The 24,048-nt window shown below is 35.7% G+C and overlaps 1 protein-coding gene across 1 annotated transcript in view; it reads left to right on the plus strand.

Annotated features, from left to right (window-relative positions):
- Positions 1–24,048, plus strand: part of PTPRZ1 (protein tyrosine phosphatase receptor type Z1) — a gene marked incomplete at both ends in the record, with an annotated part of 137,523 nt that overhangs the window by 83,743 nt on the left and 29,732 nt on the right. Inside the window, 7 exons of the mRNA XM_084284857.1 lie at positions 1,544–1,701; positions 2,282–2,432; positions 6,076–6,260; positions 7,043–7,169; positions 13,763–13,806; positions 16,520–20,090; positions 23,770–23,914. Of these exons, the coding sequence (XP_084140983.1) occupies positions 1,544–1,701; positions 2,282–2,432; positions 6,076–6,260; positions 7,043–7,169; positions 13,763–13,806; positions 16,520–20,090; positions 23,770–23,914 (4,381 nt within the window). The remainder of the gene's footprint in view (positions 1–1,543; positions 1,702–2,281; positions 2,433–6,075; positions 6,261–7,042; positions 7,170–13,762; positions 13,807–16,519; positions 20,091–23,769; positions 23,915–24,048) is intronic.

Consider the following 24,048-nt stretch of genomic DNA (forward strand, 5'->3'; position numbering starts at 1 on the left):
CTCCTATTCCTTCTAGACACACTCTGTTTCTTATAATCCTTTGTGGGTGTTTGATTTTAAAACCTAGATTCTCAATCACTTTGGCATTTTAAAATCCAAAGTTGAAAAATCTATAGCAGGATTCTTACTATAAATGAGAAGTTTCATGTCCCCAAGACTTTATCTAACATGGACTGGCCATTCATTTTTACTGAAGGAAAAATGCATCAACTAAACATTTATCAGATAACAATGATAGCCACTGTCTGAAGGTAGCTAATATGTTGACAAGAGGAATAGAAGGATGTGCTTTGCTTGGCAGTGCTAAATGTTTCCCTTTCGTTATATGTGGATTAGAGAGAAGGGAAGAGCTACCTTTTAAACCTTAACTCTGTGAAATAGTCCCTGTACAAAATAAAAAGCATCAATGATTTGTAATAAACTGTTGATATAACTTACTGTTCTTACCAAATTTGTAAGGAATTATGAAGACAAGGACAGGTCAGAAATCCACCCAGGCTCTAGAAGTAGTATATCTGTAAAACTACAAGATAATGCACAATCTGGATATTCATGAAATATTCATGTTTATCAAAGACGAAGACATTTAAAATCAGTTACTTTAGATTGAAATAAAATATATAAGGATCTGCAGTACTCCAAGGTGTGAAAAACAAGTACTATTTTGGATACACCAATCAGTAAAGCAGATCATTGATAATCGTCACAAACTGAAAAATTCTGCCTTGAGGAAGGCAGTACCATTTCTGCCAATTTCTGTTGCTGGACCCTACTGTCATAACAGCATGAACTTACCTTTCCCTGGGTGAGCTGTCACCAATTCATCACTCATGCTCCCAGCTGACAAGGTAGCAGATAAAATGGTGACCTGAAAGAGGTGATATTATTTTCACAGAACAATAAACAGAAGGGTCATACTCTCCTGCGAGATATCTGTGCATCCTTTTCTTCATTATGTAAAGCTTTTATTGCCACCATTTTAAAATCTCCCAATACAACAAATTTCTGCCTCTGCAGACATAAGCAGTACAACTCACAGACCTGTCACAGCAACAGTTCCACTGGCAGAGATTTTCTGTGGAAGTTAAGATCCTTTGAGAAACTCAACAACTTGACCAAAGTTGATACACCAAATAAAAAAATTAACATATTTTCTCTTTGAAATTTATGGGTGAGACAAAAATTTGGAATCTCAGACATTTACTAGGAATGTTAGATGAACAATTTTTTATGAACAACTATAACAGTTACTTTATTTATTACTGGAATAACCCATTAGAACTTCACCAAATAAACAATGTTGTTATGCAACAATATTTATCCAAGCTAAATAGGAAAGGTCCAGCAATTAGTTTGTTTGCTAGTCTCTGGAGATCAGATTTTGAATAATCTCAAAATTAGCTTGTTTCCATAATGATAACTCTTTTCAAGAGTGTGATTTCTATTTGTTCATTGCTTCTGCAGTATTTTAATTATCTGACTTTTAAAAATGTTTTGGCTTCTTTTGTGTTTTTTTTTTTTTGTTTTTTTTTTTTTCTTTCAGGAAAACAGGCTGCCTTAGAACCATTTATTTTGCTGAACCTTTTGCCAAATACAACAGACAAATATTACACTTATAATGGGTCTCTATCAACTCCTCCCTGCTCAGAAACAGTTGAATGGATTGTGTTCAAAGATACAATTAGTATTTCTGAGAACCAGGTAATTTATGTAACGTATTAAAATTAAACAATTTTACATGATAACAGAGAAAAGCAGTTGGCATGTATGTGGTAAAAGCTCATGTCATTCATTACCAGCCCAACAACCTGGCATTTCTTTTCTCTAATTGTAATTCTTTTTCATACAGCAGTCAAGTTAAAAAATTATTTGTGTGTGTTATCTTTTCCTTTTCTCTCTCTCTCTTTCTCTCTCTCTCTTTTTTTTTTTTTTTTTTTTTAAGTCCAGGACTTAATTCTGTGTCATTATTCACCTTATAAGGGAGTAAAAACACACTTCCTATCCCTGCAGACTGTCTGGACTTCTGGTCCAGAGAAAACAAAATGCTCCTTCAGTATTTCCCTGGCCAACTAGTAGGCAGAGCATGTCCAAAAGCAGAACGATTGAGAAGTTCAAGTAGAGTAAATGGGTAGATATACTGCTGGTACAGACCAGCAAAATTTCATTGTCATCTGAGAGAGCTCATCAGGGAGAGTTTGCCCAGTGCCTTTTTCTCAGGGCTTTTGCCTGTTGGAAGAATGTGGTTAATTTGTTATAACTTTATTTTTGTCACCTCTTCTAGTTAGCTGTATTCTGTGAAGTTCTTACAATGCAGCAGTCTGGCTATGTTATGCTGATGGACTACCTGCAAAACAACTTTCGAGAGCAGCAATATAAGTTCTTTGGGCAAGTGTTTTCCTCGTACACTGGACAAGAAGAAATTCATGAAGCAGGTATTTACTGAATAGTCATTCCTCTCTTCACAGGTTGAAAGACAATTTTCAGTAAAAGATTCACTGAGTATGAAAATACTCATTTTAAATTGTGTAGAAAGTAGTACACTATTATTATTCAGAAATGTATCACTTCAGAGAAAAAAAACTACCAATCATAAAATATGTCAGATTAAATGGAGTGTAAAATTAAATGCTTGTCTCAACCAAACATTCAGTGAAGATCACATCAGTTCAAGCTTCCTTGCACTGCCCTTTTAACGCATTTTAGACCTAAACAAAGCTGCCTTTTCAGGGATTTAAAGAGGATTTTGTTTTACAAACCCATTTGATTCTTAGTTGTGTAATGTGGATGCTTTTTCAACAGAAGTTGGATTGAAGTCACCAAATTCATTTCATGCAGACTACTGAGAAAGTGATAAATGGAGAGAATCCCAAAAGCCAGATTCTGGTCTCTTTTTTACCTAAAATTCCAGCAGGGGAATAGATCTCCCGCTTCCCATGAATCCATGAATTGTATTTTGCTGTTTTGAGACTTGAAAAGAAAAAAAAAATAAAAAAATAAAAAATCTAGTTGAATATCTCTGACTTCAGACTAGAAGAGACTCAAAAACTTTCTTTCTTGTAGTCTCGTTGCTCAGGTTTTCAAAACCTTAATATCAGAGCAGAAGTCTTTCATTAAATTCATACATGACCTCCTGGCTTTTCCCAGGCTCTCAAGAGGGAAATGGGAGTAGTTAGGACCAAAGTACCTAAGTGTTACTATGAGTGTCTAGAAAAGGAAGGGAGCAGCACAGGCAAGATAACAGATGAAAAGGCATTTAAAGAAAAGCAAGAGACACCAGCTTGGGAAGGAATCAGTGTGCAGATAATGTGCAAATAATGTGCAGATGACTGTCATCCAGGAATACTGTTGGTCACTGCTGAAAGGAACAAGACAAACATCAAAAGAATGAAAACAAAAGGGAGAAAAGCCGGTCTTCGAAGAACATAGTTGGAAGAACAACACAAAATAAAATAAACAAAATATTGAAGACTCCAAACTTTCAGCTTTAAAAGTTTTATAATATCTAATTAACCTTAAAATAGTCTAAGATTTCAGAATCAGATTCACTCATAGACAAATGAGGAAGGGAGGAAAAAAGACCAGAGAAAAGTTTGTAATTTGAATTTGTATCAGGGGGAAACTTGGTACTTATATTACAAAAAAAAAAAAAAAATGCTTGGAGAGTTAATTTAAACACTTACCAAGACACGAATATTTTGATTCAGTCATTAAAAAAAAAAAAAAAAAAAAAAAAAAGTTTGTTTTTTTCTGCCTTATTGCTCAGAATTGAGAAGGGAATCATCTTTTCTGGTCTAATGATTTACTTATGCCATCTGGTGGAAATGAGCTGGCATGACTAGTTTCAGTAGTGGAAAGAAATGTATACAACTTGAAAAATTATTTATACTTTTAAATTTGCTATTTAATTACTTCAATTAAAATAATTCAGTATAAAGAATAAAATGGTATGTCCAATACACTGCATGGTGGTTTCAAAGCCCGGTAAGCAGCTATACAATTCAAACTAAATTACAGACTAATACTGCTTCTACTGTTAGCTCACACACGCACGCACACAAAATGCTGCATATCTTCCATTAAGTAACTCCGACTAGAGTTCTCAGAACGTCCCACCTGCATACAAAGTGGAAGAAATTTGGTTTTCAAAACATTATGTTTTGAGTGCCCTCCTGTGTTCAAATGGTGAATTGCAAAGTTAGTTGAAAGAATTTTCTTCCTTCCAAAATGCAGTATCATGGTGTTTGCTTCCTTTAAGAGAGCTCCAAAAAACCTACATCTCTTGCTTTCTAGTTAGAGTGTTTCTTTTACTTGCTTTTTGCTAGATGCTCACAGTTGTTTTTAAACATATTCTTAGATTTGAAAAATATTTCCTCATTTATTCCAAATAGGGAATTACTACGAAATTACTCATACAAAAGTCGTTAAAATTTTCTAATAAAAATATATCCACCCTCAAATTTTAATATGCAAAATTTAATTAAATTGTAAACTTCGTGTACTTTGATCAGTGATTTTGACTAGTTTAATAGATGAAATAGAGCAATATAAATGGGGTAATAAAAGAAGCAATAGAGTGAATAATATTCTTTCTCAACATACATTAAAGCACATAGAAAAGGAAATTCAGTACAGTCAAAAAGAAATTCCAAAAGCTAGGGGAGAGGCACAAATTCAGGCTCAGCAACCAAAATGCTTAAAACATGCAGTTTCAATCTTGGCTCTCATTCCAAGATACCTACTTGCTATGGTGTCAAGTTGGGAGCCAAAAATTAGTGAACACTTTTTATAGCCACTTCCATTCATCAGTTCTGTGTCTAACACCAGCATATGGGATGATGAGACCGAGGAAGGCAAACAGTTTTCAGCCCAAAAACAAGCAGCCATGAACAATGCAGCTGTATACTGTTTTGCTTTAATTTTTCATGTATCACAGTCTATTACTCATTCTTCAGTGATCTTGTGCTAAATAATTTACATTTTCTGCTAATTTAGTCACACAGGTTAATGTATCTTGACCTTGCATAATATTTTTAATCTACACACAGGTATTTGGGTGATTTAAATAACAAATGACAGAATCTCAGTAATTTCTAGCAAGCTGGTAATCAGTACATGTGTACATCTAGAAATGTATTGGAAGATTCGGCTTACTTGAATAAGATGAAAAATGTATTGGAAGAGAAAAGAAGAGAAAGACTGGAAGATGTGCAATAGTAGCTGCCTAGTCAGATTTTGCCTGGAGAGCAAGGTCCAGGCTCACCAAGAAGGTGTTCATGGGACAGGCCCAGGACTTCATCAAGCTGGGATATCCAGAGCAACGCCCAGGACATAGTAATGGGAGCAGGCTGAAAAAGTCTGGAGAGCATTCCCACTTTGCCAAACCCAAGCTGCCTCATACCTCCTCCTCCCCACTTCTTTCAACATCCTTCGCTACTTATACATGGTTTTCAAGCTAAAGTAAGGCAAAGGATGTTCTCATTGGATGATGGTGTGAAAGGACAAGGGATATAGACGAGATTCAGGCCTTTTGGTTATGTTGCTTCCAAAAAAACAAACAAACAACCTGTTGGTGCCTCTTACTGCATTTCTACAGTTGATGTTTAAGTGATGAAATATGAAATCATTGCCAGCTAATCCAATAGGTTCTTTTCCCTCCCAATATGCCTTTTGACTCTTCTATAAAAAGATTAAAACACCCTTGAGAGGTAATTCAAGTATGATATATTTACATATAATCTTTAAAACAACATTTAAAAAAAAAAAAAAACAAACAAAAAAAACAGCTGGTGGGAGAGCTCTTCTAATGATAATAGGAACTGGATACAAATCTTTCTCAAAATAGAGTATTAAAAAGTGGGGGAAAAGAGGTCTCAGTCCCCAAATTAACAAGCTTTTGAAAAACTAGTTTTCCAACTCTGTTTCTTTTAATAGTGCATGACACCTCACATATTTTAGTAGAAAGCTAAAAATGAGGCACTTCAAAGACTTGCACTAATTTTGACAGGAGGTACATCAAGATTTTATTAGAGTAATTTATACTGTTTAATAACACACTCCTTCTTTTCTTTCTTTCAGTTTGCAGCTCAGAACCTGAAAATGTCCAGTCTGATCCAAAGAATTATACTAGTCTTCTGGTTACGTGGGAAAGACCTCGGGTTGTGTATGATACCATGATTGAGAAATTTGCTGTCTTTTATCAACAACTGGATGGAGAAGACCAGACTAAGCATGAATTTCTGACAGATGGGTATCAGGACTTGGTAACTGTAAACTCTTCAAGTTTCATACAAAATGGTGATGGCAAAGCTCTTGTTAATTATCTTAAAGGATTAAATGGTAGCTGGGAACTGATTCAGTAAAAAATATATACATATATATCTTTGGCTACATCTTAGAGAAGCTGTACTTCATTCTTTGGCTGTGATGCCACAGAGGTGATTAAACAAACAAACAAAACTCTTTAGACCATAAACAGAGAAAGCGTTTGCAGATTGATGTTCTGATTTACCTGTAGTATCACCAAAATGTTATGACCGTGTCAAACTCAGAGCTTCTTAGCCATAAAACCTGGAGCTCCTTAGACAGTCAATTAATAGTGATCTGTACTTCATTGCTTAGTGATCTGAAAAGAATGACCTACACAAGCAGCTAATGAGAATCAGTACTATCATACTGCTATAAGTATTAAGTTAGTGATTTACAGCTTTGTGGTATTTCATGTGTGTGGTCTGTTCCTGTCAGTCTCTTCAAAGACTCATAAGCTTATCACAGGTAATGTTGCCTAAACTGATTACCTAAAGTAGTATTCTTCATTACATAAGTATGCAGTTTGGCATCCTCAATTTAAAAATTCACAAGAATTTCTTTTCAAAGTTGCCTGAAAAGTTTTTGTGACAATAAAATGTAAAAAGCTTATATTAGAGTCCTAAAAGAAAGGACCTTTATGCTTTGTATGAAAAGTGTGTTATGAAAAAAATATTAACATTTCCAGATATTTGATACATCTTTGCAAGTAAATGATTACATGTGGTTTTTCTTTTAGGGGGCTATTCTAAATAACCTGCTGCCCAATACAAGTTATGTTCTTCAGATAGTTGCTGTTTGTTCTAATGGGCTGTATGGGAAACACAGTGACCAAGTCATTGTTGATATGCCTTTAGAGGACCAAGGTAAGTGTTCTTTTGAGCTTAGTGATCACTTCGAGCTGAAAATCTGCACTTGGTGAAGTAGTTTGTTTGCAAACCAGTTAAAATGTGCAACTGTCAAAATATGCTAAAATGAAATTTCAAAATCACTGCTGTTAACCTTCAGCTTGTTCTTTGCTACTGATATTTTATCATGATATAATTCCCCATTCCTTGTAAACATTACCTATGAAAGATTGCATGTTAATGTTTTTAACTCTAAAAATATTCTGAAAAACACCTACCTTATTTCAAATCTCACAAGTGTATTTTTTTTAGGAATATGACGTAGAGAAATAAAGCCATGTTTGGTATTATTTCTCTATGGATCAATCGTCCTCCTGACTCCCAAAATCCAACCACATTGCCAAAGTGTTAAGGAAACAAGTAATAGAAACCCAAAGTATGACATAAATCCATATCAATTGATTTTGAAATTTGATTACTTATGATTACTTGGAGTTTGATTTCAAAGCACTTGCGGTGATGGAATTCCCTTGCTTCTTAATGTTGCCTCGCAAAAAATCAAAAGGTCTAACAAACAAATCTTACTGATTGCACAACCAGATTTACCTCTTCTATGCCTGCTGGTAAATATGAAATAATGTGAAACTATAGCATGGAGCTTGATCTTGTCCTTAATAATTCTTTACATTCTGTGGAAGTTTCAGCATCAGAATTCACCCTGTGAATTAAGAAACCTATAACTGATCATAGGAACAAACAAAACCTTTTTGACCATGTAACAAACCACTTTTTTTTTTTTTTTTTCAATCTAAGGACCTAGATTCTGGTTGCTTATTTGTAGACTGTGTAAGTTCAGTTTTACACTTAGTTAAGTCTGTTTAGCTACAGCGCAGTCTTTAGCAATGTTGTGATGTACTTGGGAAACCAGGTTAGCTTTTCATTTTGGGGGAACACCGTTCCTTTGCACCGAGAAGGAAAATGAGTCTTGATAACATTTTCTGCATGAATAGTGAATTAATAATTGTAATAGGCAATAATGACATTGCCAGAAGGAGGTAGAGGTAGATTCAGATATAGTACGTATAATGTTTCTATAAACGTCTACCTTGTCTTTCAAACACAATGTATTAAGAAAAATTTTTGGACTCTTATGCTAATATCTATAAGAATTTTCATATTTCTCTTTGGTCCACAAGAAGGTTCTGACATTTCACTTTTCTGTTTATTTCTTATCTGCCTTTTAGTCCCTATATCTCCCCAATTCCTCTCCAAAATTTGCTCATCCTATGCTTGAAATTTTTTTTCAGATGAGATTTCATTTACACAGAAGAGATTTCATTTACACAATCCCACATCCATTTCTGCATGGAGCGATAAATAAATAGTTCGGTGTTGTCATTATTAAACAATAGCAAAGTCAACAACTACAGTTGGCACAGTGCTGCCAACACAGCTTCAAAAGCTAAGAAAAACAAAAATCCAGTGTAGGTAATATCCACAGGATAATCCACCCTACTACTATCCTTGTATCCCTGCTGTAGATCTATCAATCAGACCTGGCTGCATACCACCCTGTAATGTGCCATGACTCCCTTTGGAAGGAAATGCAGATGCACAGGCAGGCAGGGAGACAAGATCTGGGACTGGGATTCCAGCACTGCACAGCACACCTGGGGTGCAGGCAAATGTTGCTGGAGACCAAGCCCAGCAAGAGGCTGGTGGGGTGTCTGGCATTCTGCAGCTGCACAGCAATGCAGATTTGAGCCCTGCATCATTTCTGTGCTTCTGCTGAGGGCAGCAATGGGTTTGTGTTCATGGCACTAGAAGGAAAAGTGCCTTGCTTTGGAGATACACTTCACCCTCCAGCATCTCTTCAGAATTTCTCTGACATTTGTCTGATAAGAGATTTTGGTGCAATAAATGTTATATTTAGCAGTTCTGAGTGAAGATCTGATATTCTCCTGCCTATAAAAATAAATTTTTACACTAATTTATTTTTATTAAAGAAAGAGCAAGTATGGCGCAAGGATTCCAAAGTGGAAAAATAATGTAAAGATGTATCTATCTGCAGTATGAAAGTATAAACAGGTTAGCGTAACTGGAAAATGTTATTTTTGTGTTTTCTTCCATTTAAACATTTAAATATGTCTCCTTAACGTGCATTGAAGAAAATGAATGTATGCAAGCTTTCTTATCCCAAATTTTCTTTTTTTTTTTTTTTTTCAAAATAAATAATTGTAAAGAGGATAATTAAACATTACACAAATCAGAACCATATAAACACCTGGTTGTTGGTTGTATTTTTTTTTTTTCAAATTTCAGACAGCTCTGAAAATCTGTAACAGTTTCAGGTCTGCTTAAGGTGTTTAATTTGCAAGAGCTTCAAAATTGAGGGAGATTATTTCAGATTAAATTAAGTCTTTCAAGGATATTGTAAGTTAAAAAAAAAAAAACAAGAGAGAGAGAGAGAGAGAGGGAAAGGGGGGAGTTTATAATTTAAAACAAAATACTAAAATGAATATTCTACATGATTCATAAAAGCTATTACTTTGTGATGCTTCCTAGCTGACACTGACACAAAGTTGACACTTCAACAGTGGTATATCTGAAAGTGTTAAATGAGGAATGTTCAGGTAAAAATCCTTCCCATATAATTAGTATGATTGATAGGGGTGTGCATTGCTCTACAGATATTTATAAATACTATCTTAGCTCTGGATATAATTTTAAAATGCAAATAAATAAATAAATGAAAACTTCCATTCATTTCTAATATTAATGTGTATTTACATACTTATTTTTACTAATTATTTACATCTGAATTAACTGCTGTAAATATAGCAAATATTTTCATATTTAATATCACAAATATGAAACAACAGATATGAAAATGTAATATCTTATGAGAAAGATTTGTTCAGAGCTACTTGATGATTACAACTATAACATCAAATTGGTTTTGTGATCTGCTTTATAGATCTTGAGGCAAAAGGAGATTTCTTGGAGCTCCTGCTTGTGAATTTATGAAAGAAAAGTTATCTTCACCATGAAGACATGAAATAAAATTGACTCACATAAAGCATAAACTAAAAGTTTCATATTCAAGAATTACTGAGTAAGCCAGTTTAATTAAGGTGAAAACCACTGCAGTCACCTCCAGATCAATTAATCTTCACATTAAAAGTTAAAAAGGCATGAGACATGTGGAAGTATTAGGCGGGCCCTTTTCCGGAAAGAATTCAGCCCTTGGAGTGGCCACTCTTAAAGAGGGAAGTTTCAGTACACTAACCTGGTGTTCAGAAAACTCACATTGTTTTAGCCTTCTCCTTCTGAGACGCTTGCAAGGGGAGAATGTTTCTCATGCCTTCTCTGCACCCTGTGTGTAAACTAAGGTTCTCCTTGCCAGTGCTTTCTAATAGGAATGACCTCTTTTGACTCTCTGTCATCCTCTGTCCCCCCTGTTGATTTCTAAAATCATTTTAATTTGTGGAATCAGGCCTCAGGATCTCTGATATGACATCCCACAGATGATCATATTTGAGACTTCTGCACGTTGTTTTATTCCTAAACTGTTCAGGCGGCAGCATTTCAGCTTGTGATAAAGTGTGCATGCACAGGTGATTTTTTTCCAATCTGTTTCCAATTAGTGAAAGCCAGTAGCTGCCCTACCTGATGTACCTGCCCAGCCTCCATTAAAAGTAAAGTAAATCATATACATAGTGCTTAATCAGCTTTGATGAAAGTCCAATTTTTACTTACCAATTTTTCGTTTGTTATTAGAACTGGATTTTGAATATCTGAATGTGTGCTTTGACTCTCTAGATAACATCTGTATAGCTCTGAAAGTTCTGCAGTAGTTTGTTGTGTCATTAATACCAGTGGTATTTAATTGCTTTAACTGACACAGGACACAAAAATAATATATCTCTCCTCTCATCTTCTTGTGTGGAGGAGACATTGGTTGGGATTTATCAAAAAAAAAAAAAAAAACAACATGCTGGGATATTGCTTTTAAACCGATGGCAGCTCATAAGGTCAAATGATGCTATCTTTGTGAGGGTCTAACTATGATATTTCTTTGTAACTTGTCTTTGTGAGTGATTTATGTCCTAAAAACACTAAGCATATACTCAGTGTTTCACTTGAGGGTACTTTTTTCTAATGTTGTACTGATAACTGTAGATATCTGAAAGCTAATTTAAACAAAAGACACAGGCTTCACATTTTTCTTACTGTGAAATTTATTACATAAGACAGTACAGAAGTTTATGGTGTGTGTGTTATTCTACACTTACAAATCAGAAGTTTTTTAAAGATTTTCATTGAGTTTAAATGTAGGGAATGTTTCCTATTTCTGTCTTTTTTTATCATTTCTTCATCTGTCATTAAAATGCATTATTATATAAAAATACATCTTCAAAACTTTCTAACTAAAGATTTAACTATTTAAAATGTAAGCTCTAGAAAAAGCAATATGTGGTTCCAGAATAAATAAACAAATTTGTTTATCAACCTATATTAATGGGTTGTTTTTTCGGGGGGCGATTCTTCTGATTAGTTGGAGGATGTTAGTACATTTCTATAATATGCTGCCAAAACAAAAACTCAGCATCAGGGTTAACAGAGTTTCAGTAAGTTTGTGTCTCTAAGGCTTTTGGCATTTTTATGACCAAGTAAAATTAAAATGCCTTGGTAAAATGGTAGAAAATTGAGTGTTTTTAATATATATAGTATATACATATATATATAAAATATATATGTTTATGTTAATGTCTCTCCATAGAAGCAACAGCAAGAAACTATAGAGTCCTGCTTCTGGAATTAGAGGGCACATATCATATTGTATAATCTGGCACAATTAATACGTTTTATTTTTCTGATTGTCTGATTAGAGATCAGCTCAAGACTAGTGACCACAGAATGAATAGGTAGTATTTCTCTGTACTTTTATTTTTCAGAGAAGTCTCTTGAGTTCATAATATATGATATGGGTCTACTGTAGAAAGACTTTTCAAATTAATGTCTTATGATGTTTGATTTCTATCATTGAGAAGCCAGGGAATATCATTATCTCCTCCTCCATCCCTTCCTCCCCTCCGCTCCCCTCCCCACCCTACCCCGGAGCCTCCTAGGCTTCCAGGAGTCAGAGGTAAGATAATTTTTCTCTATATCATTAATAAAAGGTTAATTCATTACCAATTACCAAGCACTTGGTAATATATAAAAAGTTAGTTATTGAAAAACAATTTATGAAACTTTTGTGCAGGTTCAGTCAACGTGTTTTTAAGTTCCAGAATCTACTAATAAAATAGACCTTGTTTGTGTAATAAACTTTATCTAATTTTATGTTGCATATAATATGTGCCTCAGTGTGTTTGGAAATACGGACAGACTGCAGACAATACAAATTATGTCTGTCTGACTTTGCAGAGATAAGAAGTATAACTATGGTATCTTTATACTAGAGTACTGAGACAACTCCATTTGGGAATGACAGAGGAGATGTAGACAATTCTGTGGGATGTTGTTGTTAGAATCACTTCCCAGGCTGAGAGACTGGCATTTTCACTCAGTGTAAATCAAATTCAGAATCCATGTTAGCACTGATGAATGGACAGGGCACTACAACATTGCTTAAGAGAAAGAAGAACTAAAAGAGAAAGAAAGACTAAGAAAGGGAATTGGGCTTTCTGAAGATAAAGGGAGCAGTAGAATGAGTTCACACTGTGGAAAGGGAGTGAGATTTCATCACTCAAGGCCATGCCAGTTTGATTTGAAAGTTTCTTCTACCTGCTTTGAAGCCTCTCTTTCTGACCACTATCACAAACATAATACTGGTTTTGGTCAAAAAGACAGTGAGAAAGAAGGTGAAAGACTACCTCTATTCTTTAGAAGGAAGGATTTTCACATGGATTCTTGCTTGACCCCAGAAGCTTTAGAGTATCTCTTTGAACAGTGCCCAGTACCTGGATGATATCATCCATATCTTTCATGGAATGTGGTACAACTGTGTTCTGTTTCTTACATTGTAGTGGAGACAAGTTTGAAGACCTTAACCACTGGAGCCATGACTGTAATAACGGATGGGTCTGTTTAGTCTGCCCTGACAGAGGTGGAGGCCAGTGGTGAATATGATGTCATGGCTTGCAATAGTACATAACTCCAAGCGTGAGTGCACAAATGAGGAATTTTCTGTACAAAAATTATAGAACAGATCATTTTACAAGAATATATTTGGAACTTGCAGAGTAAACGTAGAGAAATGCTTTATTCCCAGACTGACTTTTCTCTTTACTGTATTTCAGCATTCAACTGTGGTTTCTCATGGACAACATTCTCATAAACTTAGACGTGTTTCCACAGTGCATATTCAATATATAATGCAGTATCAAATTAGGGCCAGTCAGGACTATTGTAACTGAAAACCTCTGGCCTGGATGAGTTCTGTTACCCTTAGAGCTAGGAAGCTAGGTCCATTCTTCAAACACAATCTCAATAAATTCAGACTGAATCTCAATAAATTCATTAACTAATCAACTGGGTCCTTGTGGAGTCAATAATTTTGTGAATTTAAAATGTTGGGTGATATGGTTTATATTTTTCTTTTATAGAGGCTGACCTCATTCCTGAACTGAATGAAACTGAAGAATATGAGGTATAACATTCATTTCCTTTTGAAAGAGTATTTCAAAGTAATCCACACATTTCAATAAAATTAAATAGATGTTTTGTGAAAATTTACAGACATATGTCACCAACTGAATATATTTTCTGCATTTATGCATACATACATATGTATGCATATAGCACCTTCTCTTTCAGCTGTATTTTTCCATAGATGACTTTAGAGATATCTCGTTATCTAAACACTTCTGTGGAGCTGGAGATATATGGAGAAGTAAGGGAAATTACAGGATATAGTTGCAAGCCTAAATATTTTTGAAAATGAGACATCAGGTTACTCTTACCTCGGAGTGAAGTCGATGACAAAATTGTTCATTTAGAAGAATCGAAGTTGTAATTCAGTATTAAGCTTTTTAGAGTTGTTTAAAGAGAAATCTGACTTGGTCTTACTTATAACAGGAAAGTCTTATAAGGTGGTAAACTAAAGTAAGGGAGGAAGGCACTTGTGCTCAAGAATAAGATTTGTGTGTGCGCACTCTGTGTTGAGTTTAACAGCTATCATTCCAAATAATGAAATTTCAAAATTTTTGGAGGGTCAGTTGCCCTTACTTCTTGAACTCAAGTTAGAGATTAAAGTTTATAGTATAACTATTTCACATAATTTTAGATGTTTTTATGATACCCTCTTCAGACTTTATAAAATAGTGCTTAAGGACGTGGTTTAGTGGTAGACTTGGCAGTTCTAGGTTAATGGTTGGATTTGATGACTCTAGAGGTCTTTTCCAATCTAAATACTTCTATGATTCTATGATCTACATATTTGGTAACTAGGTTTCTTGCATTCTAGCAAGGAAAGAGATGTAAATATCACAATTAAATTATTAAAATAGATCAATGCAGATTTTACAAGTTGGGCCTTCAGTAAGATCTACATAGGTGTCAAGCAATCCCTCAGGAATTTTATTTTACTGTTTCAATTTCTGACCACAGTATTCTCACTGTGTGACAAGTCCTTGTTAGTTAATTGGAGAGATAGTTCGTACATTGGAATGAAATTCAAACCTGAGAGTCATGTCTGAGGTCCCCTGTGTGGTGTGAGTGCAGTATATATTCCTAAAACAAAAAAAGGGACTGCTGTGTGAAACACAGCTCTTGTCTTGTCTAGTGGTTAAAGACTGAATAAACTTATATGTTCAGTCTATTTTATTCAGTCTCTAGTAAGACTGAATAAAAGTTAACTGTCCTATCAGTTGTGTGTCCCAGTTAATAGTTTGCTCGTTCATGTTTCATTTGGGGCACCTTACTTCCCAGACCCTTCACTTTGCATTCATCTCCCTGCAGTGCCTTTCTCACTTCAGTGCAGGAATGGGACATCAACTCAGACTAAACTGTAGTGGAAACAGAGGGTTTCTCAGACTGAGAATTGCATCCCAGTCTCCTATTTTCAGAGTGTTCTCAACATTATGGTCTTGAATAAAAACAGTTGGGAATTACCACCACATCATCAAGATGTATCTTCAAAAGAAAAACAGTTTTGATTGTATTTGGAGAGCAACTTTTTGCATGGGCAGATAGTGATAGGACAAGAAGGCATGCTTTTAAACTGAAAGAGGGGAGATTTGAATTAGATATTAGGAGGAAATTCTTTACTATGAAGGTGCTGAGACACTGGAACAGGTTGCCCAGAGAAGTTGTGGATGCCCCATTCCTGGAGGTGCTCAAGGCCAGGTTGGATGGGGCTTTGGGCAGCCTGGTCTAGTGGGTGACATCCCTGCCCTTGGCAGGGGGGTTGAAACTATATGATCTTTCAGGTCCCTTTCAACCCAAGCCATTCTCTGATTCTATTATTCTGTTCTGCGAGATTTTATGTCCTGATGGTGTCTATTAGCCATAAGTGTGCCTATCAAGTCAATGGAAAGAGTTGTGGTCCTTGTACAGAGCTGTGCTGCACATTTTGCAGTGTTGTGTGTTTGATCAAGCTGTGCTTGATCAAAATTCCTTCCTGAGCAATTTAGATGAATGTACTCTACAGTTTTGGATATGGGTCAGGGGAAGCTGGGGACAAGGACAGGATTTGAACTTTGGTCCTCAAGGACCACCTAGATCCTGGTTACATTATTTATTTATTTATTGGATCTGGTCTTAAAAGTCAAAACCCTGATGTAGACTTTTTACAAGATATCATTATTTGTGTTCAGCAAACAAAGGATCATAACAAGGACTAGATAGAGTCACTCACAAGACTTGTGAAACTTTTACACAATAAAGTTTTGCATCCTGGTCTAGGAAACTATGATGATATTCTGTTATTAGGACAGTTTAATCAATAAATAGAATATTAATGCAAATCTCCAGGATATTCTGATAGCAAAATCCTTTTTCATTAATGTGTACTGCATGTACAATTGCATTTTATTAGAAAGGTGTAGAACTTTCTGAGTAATAAATATAAATAAATAAGTGTTTTTTATCTCTCAGAATAAAAGTAACACATCATGTCAGAAGATGTGCACAGGATTTTTTTATTTGTCTTTCAAATAAATAATATTCTCAAGTGAAGAGGATACCTAATCTTACAACTATATGTTTTGTTTTAAGATCAGCAATCTTCTGAAAGGTTGTCAGTTGTCTTGCACCTCTTGTTTTTATGGAGCCAGAGAAATATATTATTGAAGTTTTGGCTTTTGTTTGTGTACAGTGTCTATAAACACTTAATTGTCTTCGGCTATGATATTTTTTCAAAGGATGAAGTTGATGAAAAGGAAACAGAGGTGGATGAAGAAATTGCAATGATTCCTAGCACTGACAGTGCAATAAACCAAATAAGGAGGAAAGATTTCCAGGTGACTACATCCAGCTACAGTCAAGAAAACATGGGAACTAAACCTAATGATGCTAAAAGAAATAGATACTTAACAAAAGAAGAAGAATTGAATGGTAAGGATGATGTTTTCAAAGCAGTTTATTATCCTACTTCTCCACCTGTTAGTGAAATTTCTGAAGAAGAGGAAGATCCTTTTTTGGAATCCCGAACAATTACTGGAGTTCCTCCTCAACTCATTGACTCCACCAAAGGCATAGAAGAAGAATACATATACCTTTCTTCAGGCACTGAACCAACCAGAATAACAACTACTGGCCATAGCAATGAAGATTTCTTATTGCCTCCTTTTAAACATGATCAGGAATCTGATGACTTTTGGAATTCCATTCTTACCACTTCTTCAGCACAGCCGGTTAGAGAGGAGACTTCCCAAGAAGACATCCTTCCTTCAGGAAGCCCAGATATAAGCATGCAGGATGTTCTTTCCCAGGGCTCCATTAAATACATTTCAGAAAGTGTAGCATCCTCAAGCTCTGATGAACCTCCAAAGCATACATCTGCTGCTGATGGAAATATGTGGTTTCATAACACTACAGATCTAACAACTCAGTCTGTTGGTACATCGGATAGCAGGCAATTGTCTCAGACCAGTTACACTGAGGCTTATGTAGAGGAATTAAAGCCAGCTACAGTGCCCTATTCAAGCAGCCCAGTGATTTCACAAGACACTTCAGATGCGGATTTAGAATTGCCACATTATCCTACCTTTGCTTTCTCCTCTGCTGAATTATCACCTCACTCTGTCTCTTCAAGCTCTGGAGAATATGGTTCTGCTTCTGCTGCCAGTGAGGTACTCTCTCAGACAACTCAGCCAGTCTATAATGGTGAGATACCTCTTCAACCTTCCTACAGTAGTGAAGTGTTTCCTCTAGTCACCCCTTTATTGTTTGACTCTCAGATGCTCGACACTACCCCTGCTACATCAGATAGTGATGTGACCTTGCATGCTACACCTGTATTTCCCAGTGTTGATGTGTCATTTGAACCCACCCTGTCTTCCTATGATGATGTACCTTTGCTTACATTTTCCTCTGCTTCCTCCAGTAGTAAAATGTTTCACCGTCTGTACACAGTTTCTCGAATGTTTCCACAAAGTGCTACTCCAGCCGTTGCAAGTGATAAGGTGTCCCTGCATGCTTCTTTGACATTGGCAGAGGGTGATACATTAATGCGGCCAAGCCTTGCTCAATATTCTGATGTGGTGTCACATCAGACTACTCATGCTGCTTCAGAGACACTGATATTTGGTCATAATAGAACTCACATATTTTCTGAAGTCGAACCATCCAGCAGTGATTTAAATGTGCATGTACTATCTACAATGTCTGAACTTCCTTATGCTTTGTCTAGTAATGTGGGCTCCCTCCAAAGCTTTACTGTTTCTTATGACTCTGCAGAATTTGTGCATGATTCTGTTGACATATTTCGTCAGGATCATTTATTTAGCAGCTATAACAATGTACTGGTGCATAAACCTTCCTCTGTAATATCACAAGCTGATACTTTGCTGCAGCCTACGCGCTCTCTGTCTAGTGATCTGGATTGGTCTGAAGCATACTCTGGTAGTGAGTCCCTTTTGCCTGATACAGACACTTTGACCATACTTAACGTTTCTTCCTCTGATTCTGTAGATGAAATTACATATGAATCATCTGGGTTTAGTGATGTTAATAAGATGCTTCAAAAAGGTGATGTTGTGTATGGAGATGAGAAAGAACTGCAAATTTCTTCTTCTTTAAGAGAAATGGCTTCCAATGCTGAAAGTAAAGTGATACCTGAACCTTCTACATCTGTTTTTAATAATGATATAATTAAGCAGAATACGTCTCTGCAAGAAAGTCCACTTCCTGTTTCTAGCACAAAGGGAATCCTTCCAGTCTCTTTTGCTATTCCCACTACTAAGGTATTTGATCACGATATTAGTAAACTTACAGAAAATCACCTTTCTGTTCAGCCTTTGCATGTTACATCTTCAGCCTCTGATGACACTTTGCTTAAACCTGTGCTTAGTGCAATCTCAGAACAAGCTATCTCTGCCCATGCTTATAGCAAAATGTTATCCTCAACTCAGCCGTACTTTTATGAGGCCTCAGCTGCATTAAATAATGAAGCTTTACTGAAATCCTCCTTCCAAACTTCTGGCGATGGCACTCTGTTTAACACAGCTGCAGTTGTGCCTAGTGATCCGATATTGGCTGAAAGCTCCAGGGTTTATAAAGATAGTTCTACATTTGACCAAATATTGCATCAAATGGCACCAGGTTCTGCTACAAATGAAACTATGTTGCCTTCTACATCTGCACCTTCTGTTGCTGATATGTTGTCCAACACTTTTAGTAAGCCCACAGCGTCACTTCAAAGTTTATCTTATGCAAGTGAGGAATATGTTCCATCCAGCTTGTTTAACAGTGAAGATGTTCAGCAGGTTATGCCTTCATTGTACAGTAGTGATGTTTCGTTCCAGCTGACCAGTTTAGAAAATGCCTTTCCCCCCCAAGCAGCAAATGCAGTAACAACTCCCTTCCTAACTGCTGATACATTACCAAATGTAGCTACTCCTCCAGACAGTCATGTCTCTTCAAGTATTTTTGAACAAAGTGAGGCTGCCAGTGTCTCTTCAAGTTCTTCACTTGGTTTTGATCCTGTTCAAATGCCTGCAGTGGTTTCTGATTCTGATGTGTCTGTTCATCACACCTTTCCTTTACCAAATGTACATATTTCTGTTATGGCTGTTCCTCCCAAAAGTGAGAACCCTGTAACTTTGAATAAGTTGCTGGTTCCTTCTAGAGAATCATCTGGGTTGTCTCCCAGTATCACGTCCAGTACCGATATGTGGCCTTCTGTAGTTGAGGATGACTACGATGAATATGATGATGGCTTTCCCATAAGTAACTGTATATCATGCACTTCCCATAGAGAAGCTCAGGATATGGTAGTAGAGGAACAAAATGGAGAGGTAAACAATAACAAGGACCAGAGCAACCAAATTATAAGCTCGCATTCTGAGAAACCTGAAGAAGAAGAGAAAATTTCAACTGCTGCATCAGACAGTCATATAAACCATGCCACGGACAGACATAATTACACATCTGTACCAACTTTGCCAGCAAGTGTGATATCCAAGAAGCACAACAACCCTACAGTTTTGGAGAAGAGTATTCAAACTGCTAGTATCCCATTGCAAAACACATCAGAGTCTAAGTCTTGGGCTGTTTTTACAAGTGATGAAGAAAGTGGTTCTGGCCAAGGTACCTCAGATAGCCTTAATGATAATGAAACATCAACAGATTTCAGTTTTCCTGACCTTAACGAGAGAGAAACGGAAGGGGCAGTTGAAGCAGGTAACTCAGAATTAACTCCTGGATCATCACAGTCATCAGCCTCATCTGTAACTAGTGATCACTCATCAGTATTCAACATCTCTGAGGCAGGTTAGTTATGGATAAGTAATGCATACCATGGATAGCTGCAAGGGGATACTTTTGTGCTGTAGAGAATGAGAAATACATATAATAAAAGGAGAACAGGGCCCATGGGTGTGATTAAGGAAGAACTGGGGAACAGGGGGTGCATGTTGAGCTGGCTAGCTAGCAAGTGCTATTTCTGGCTACTTAAAACAGCAACTGAACTACTCTTCAGAAGGGAGATTCCTGTTCTGCTTTTGAATAGACGTGTACCATCAGCAGCAGTTGGGTGATGCACTTAAAAAACAAATTTGTTTCAATGTTAATGATTTAATTTTAGTTTTAAGGTAGTAAAGGGATGTAAGTTTCTTATACAAAGACAAGTGCTGCCCATAAAAAAAGAGGAAACAATACCTTTCCCAGAAGAAACTTATCTCTGAGGTTCTGTTTTTAAATTATGACAGCACATTTTTGTCCTTGTGTTTTATTTTTTATTTTCAAAGGTGTATTGAACATGGAAGAATATGTTTCAGTATGATTCTGATAGATCTTAACTCAAAAACATTCATTTTTATTCTGCATATGCCAACTTCAAATTTCAGTAAGATTCAGACTTTTTGTGTCAGTTTTGTGCAATTTCAAAACAATAGAGACAGGTTCTTCTGTACTTTTTTTTTATACATTTAGTGTTATTTTCCTAATTAGGAGTTCCTAACTGAAGTCAGTGCGAGTTTTTGTGAACTGTGTCTGATAAGATCAGAAGGCAAAACTACACCTCACATAGATAAGAACTGCATGAATACAAAGCATTTCCTGTATTCTTAAAAATGTGTTGTTGAAAACTTGATCTATTCAGACACATAATTTGTATTGCCCCTTGTTAGAGTGCTGAAAATGTGAGAGTAAAATCAGAAAAAAAAAAATGTCTATGATTTGAGGGGGGGAAGGAGGAGGAAAAAAAAAAAAAAGAACTTTTATTTTAGAAAATAAATTAAATAAATTGAGCTTAAGCATTCGTAGCATAAGCATTCATAGCATCTGTAGAGGGCAGTATCATCCAGCTAAATCCACCAAGAAACGGGCTCTGCAAAGCATATGAAATTTTAGGCCCAGTCCTACAAATACGCAGCAAAATCATGAGATGATACTACTCATGAACACGAGAATACTAATACAAAAAGGTGGTAAATCGACACTCTGTATAGTTGGGGCTAATATAATATGAAAAAGAGAAAGTAAGAAAAAAAAATGAAATAACATTAAAAATATGCTGAAATTATTATTAGTCCTAACAAGGTAGGCATCATAAAACTGAATCAATAAGTGGAAGGTGTCATTCAGTAGGTAAGTGGTTACCACACGGATCAAATACTTTTTTTTTTATTATATCAGCAAAAGAACATTAATATTTCAAAAGCTCTATTGCAAATACAAATGAATGTTACCATAGTAGATTTATAGTTTACGTAATGGGTGTCATTGCTAATTAACAATGAGCTTGAACTATTACTAAGAGTAATGAAAAAAAGACTACATAAGAATAGAATAGTAGCACAATAGCCTTAAATTTTGTTTTCTAGATATTATTGAAAGATACCATACAGTATTTTTTCATGTACATATTTTTTTCTAACAAATTATGCCAGTATAGTCTTTTCAAACCTGAAAAATAAATGTGTGCATGTCTAACATGGTCTCTAGTAAATCAAATATACCTGAGAGGTTTTGTACACATTACAGTGAATTCAGCAAAAAATAATGAATTATCTTGTTTTGATTATTACAGCAAAACTGTCATTTAAATTTTTCCCACTCTGTAGTTGACTTTTATTCACACTTCTTCAGAACTAGGACTTTCTCCATGAGACCACTGTGGCTTTCTAAACTTTTCAACATCAGTTGAAAAAACATAAGATTAATTACTTTGAAGAATAATGTGTATAATCCAAGCATGTTGGGGAGCATATTAAGGAGCAAGAAATCTGCTACAGACGAGACTGCCTTTTCAGCCACCATCATTGGAGTGATGGCCAAATGGGCAAGAAGCTCCTTGTTGCAGGAAATTGCCACTCTTCATTCCACATAGGAGAATAGGAATTCCACATAGGAGGACAGATTTTGTCATGCAGTTTGAAGGAACCCTGCCCTCACACAGATGAGGCTGGGTCTCACCCTATGAATTACTCCAGAATGGGATAAGCAAGTGTGAATGCTTCAGAGGGGTTGTATCCTGATCTCTCATACATATATTTAGTTTCCACTGAAATCAATAGAAAATACTGATTTTAGTCTACTCACCAGAAACTGGAGGACAAACTTTCAGAAGCAACTTTTGCCTGCAATCACTTTACACACTGAGGATTTAAAAGGTAGTGAATAGTTTAAACGTTTGAGCACTTTGAACTAAAACCAAGGAGATACCTGCAAGATTGAAGCCTAGACATCTTTGTATAGAAAGCTATAAAACTCAAGAAAACACAAGCCAAGTGCTGCCTGGAAATTTGGACTGTGTGAAGCTGTTTTTTGACATCCTCTTTAGGACATAGGCTTTTTTGTCGGTATTTTTTTCATATCTAACTCCATTCTCTTCTCCCCTTTGCTTGAAAGTTTTGCATTCACATAGAATTGGTCTTGAAATCCCAGTAGAGGGCAGCTGATTTGTAGACAGCAAAATTCTACTCCCATACAGAACATTCGTTGTATTAGGACTGCTCACTAAAGCAGAAAACTTGTAATTGTCTTAGAAAATCTAGAAAATTAGTTTAATTCTAAAAAGCATGAAAGCCATTATTTCTGTGTTTTAACTCACATAATCATCACAGATCACAGTAAGCTGCACAGATTTAAAAGAATCAGTTATTTTCTGTCTAAATTAAGTGCTTACTTATAAAGGGATGACCATAGTAAAGCCTACAGGATTGGTCTCATCCACCTTTATGGTCTCTTATTTTAATTAGCTTATAAAATACATAATTTTAACCTCAATGCAGATTCATTGTCCAAATATTTTGGTCTTCCAACTTTACAAGACTGACAGATACATGAAATCTAGACAATATCTAAACAATAATTGGATTCCCTGTAAAGATGGAGGTAGGAAATTTAATTCTTGTTGCAGTAGAAGAATACTGCAATTGAATTCAAAGGAATTAGGATTTTTTTAATGTGTCTATAAGGCAGGTTACTAAATGGACATCGTATTAAAATACAAGAGTCTTAAGTGCAATAAAGAAATCATGTAGAGATTTTCTATTGTAAAAAATAAAAATAAAAAATCACATTTCATTATTAGTCAAAGAGAAATGATTTGCAATACGTGAGTAACAGATTAATACCAAAGTGTTCTTTATATATTCAGATCCCTTAACTCATTTGACTTTCAGCTAATAAACAGATGAAAATAAAAAACTTTCTTCTCCTATATTTTAACAACCATCTGCTATTTTTACAAAGAGAAGTCTCCACTGCTGGAAGGCTGAGTCACAAAAGCTTGAACACTTTGCTTTGCCCTCTGTCTGCTTATTTTCTGTAAGCTGGTTTGCAAATGTATACATTATCAGCGGTGCATAGTAAAAATAAATAAATAAAAATAAAAAAATTAAAAAAGGTAAGTGATAATAAGTAGGCTCATTATAAGACACATTCACTCATGCTGTGCGTTTTTCATAATTTAAACATGAACTGTTTCAATTTTCTCTGACTGCAGAGGCAAGTAATAGTAGCCATGAGTCTCGTATCGGTCTAGCTGAGAGTCTGGAATCAGAGAAGAAGACAGTTATACCACTTGTGGTCGTATCAGCCCTGACTTTTATCTGTCTAGTGATTCTTGTGGGTATTCTCATATACTGGAGGTAAGTTGTTGGTTGTTGTTGTTTTGTTGTTTTACTTTTTTTCCAGTTCTAAAGAGCTCTGATTTGAAAACTGCAATTGACGTTACTGAGCTGCTTTACTGGAGGGAGACTGGATCTTGTCTCTCTGCGTCTTT

Source organism: Netta rufina (genome assembly GCF_964035555.1).
Source record: "Netta rufina genome assembly, chromosome: 1".
Lineage (NCBI taxonomy): Eukaryota > Metazoa > Chordata > Aves > Anseriformes > Anatidae > Netta > Netta rufina.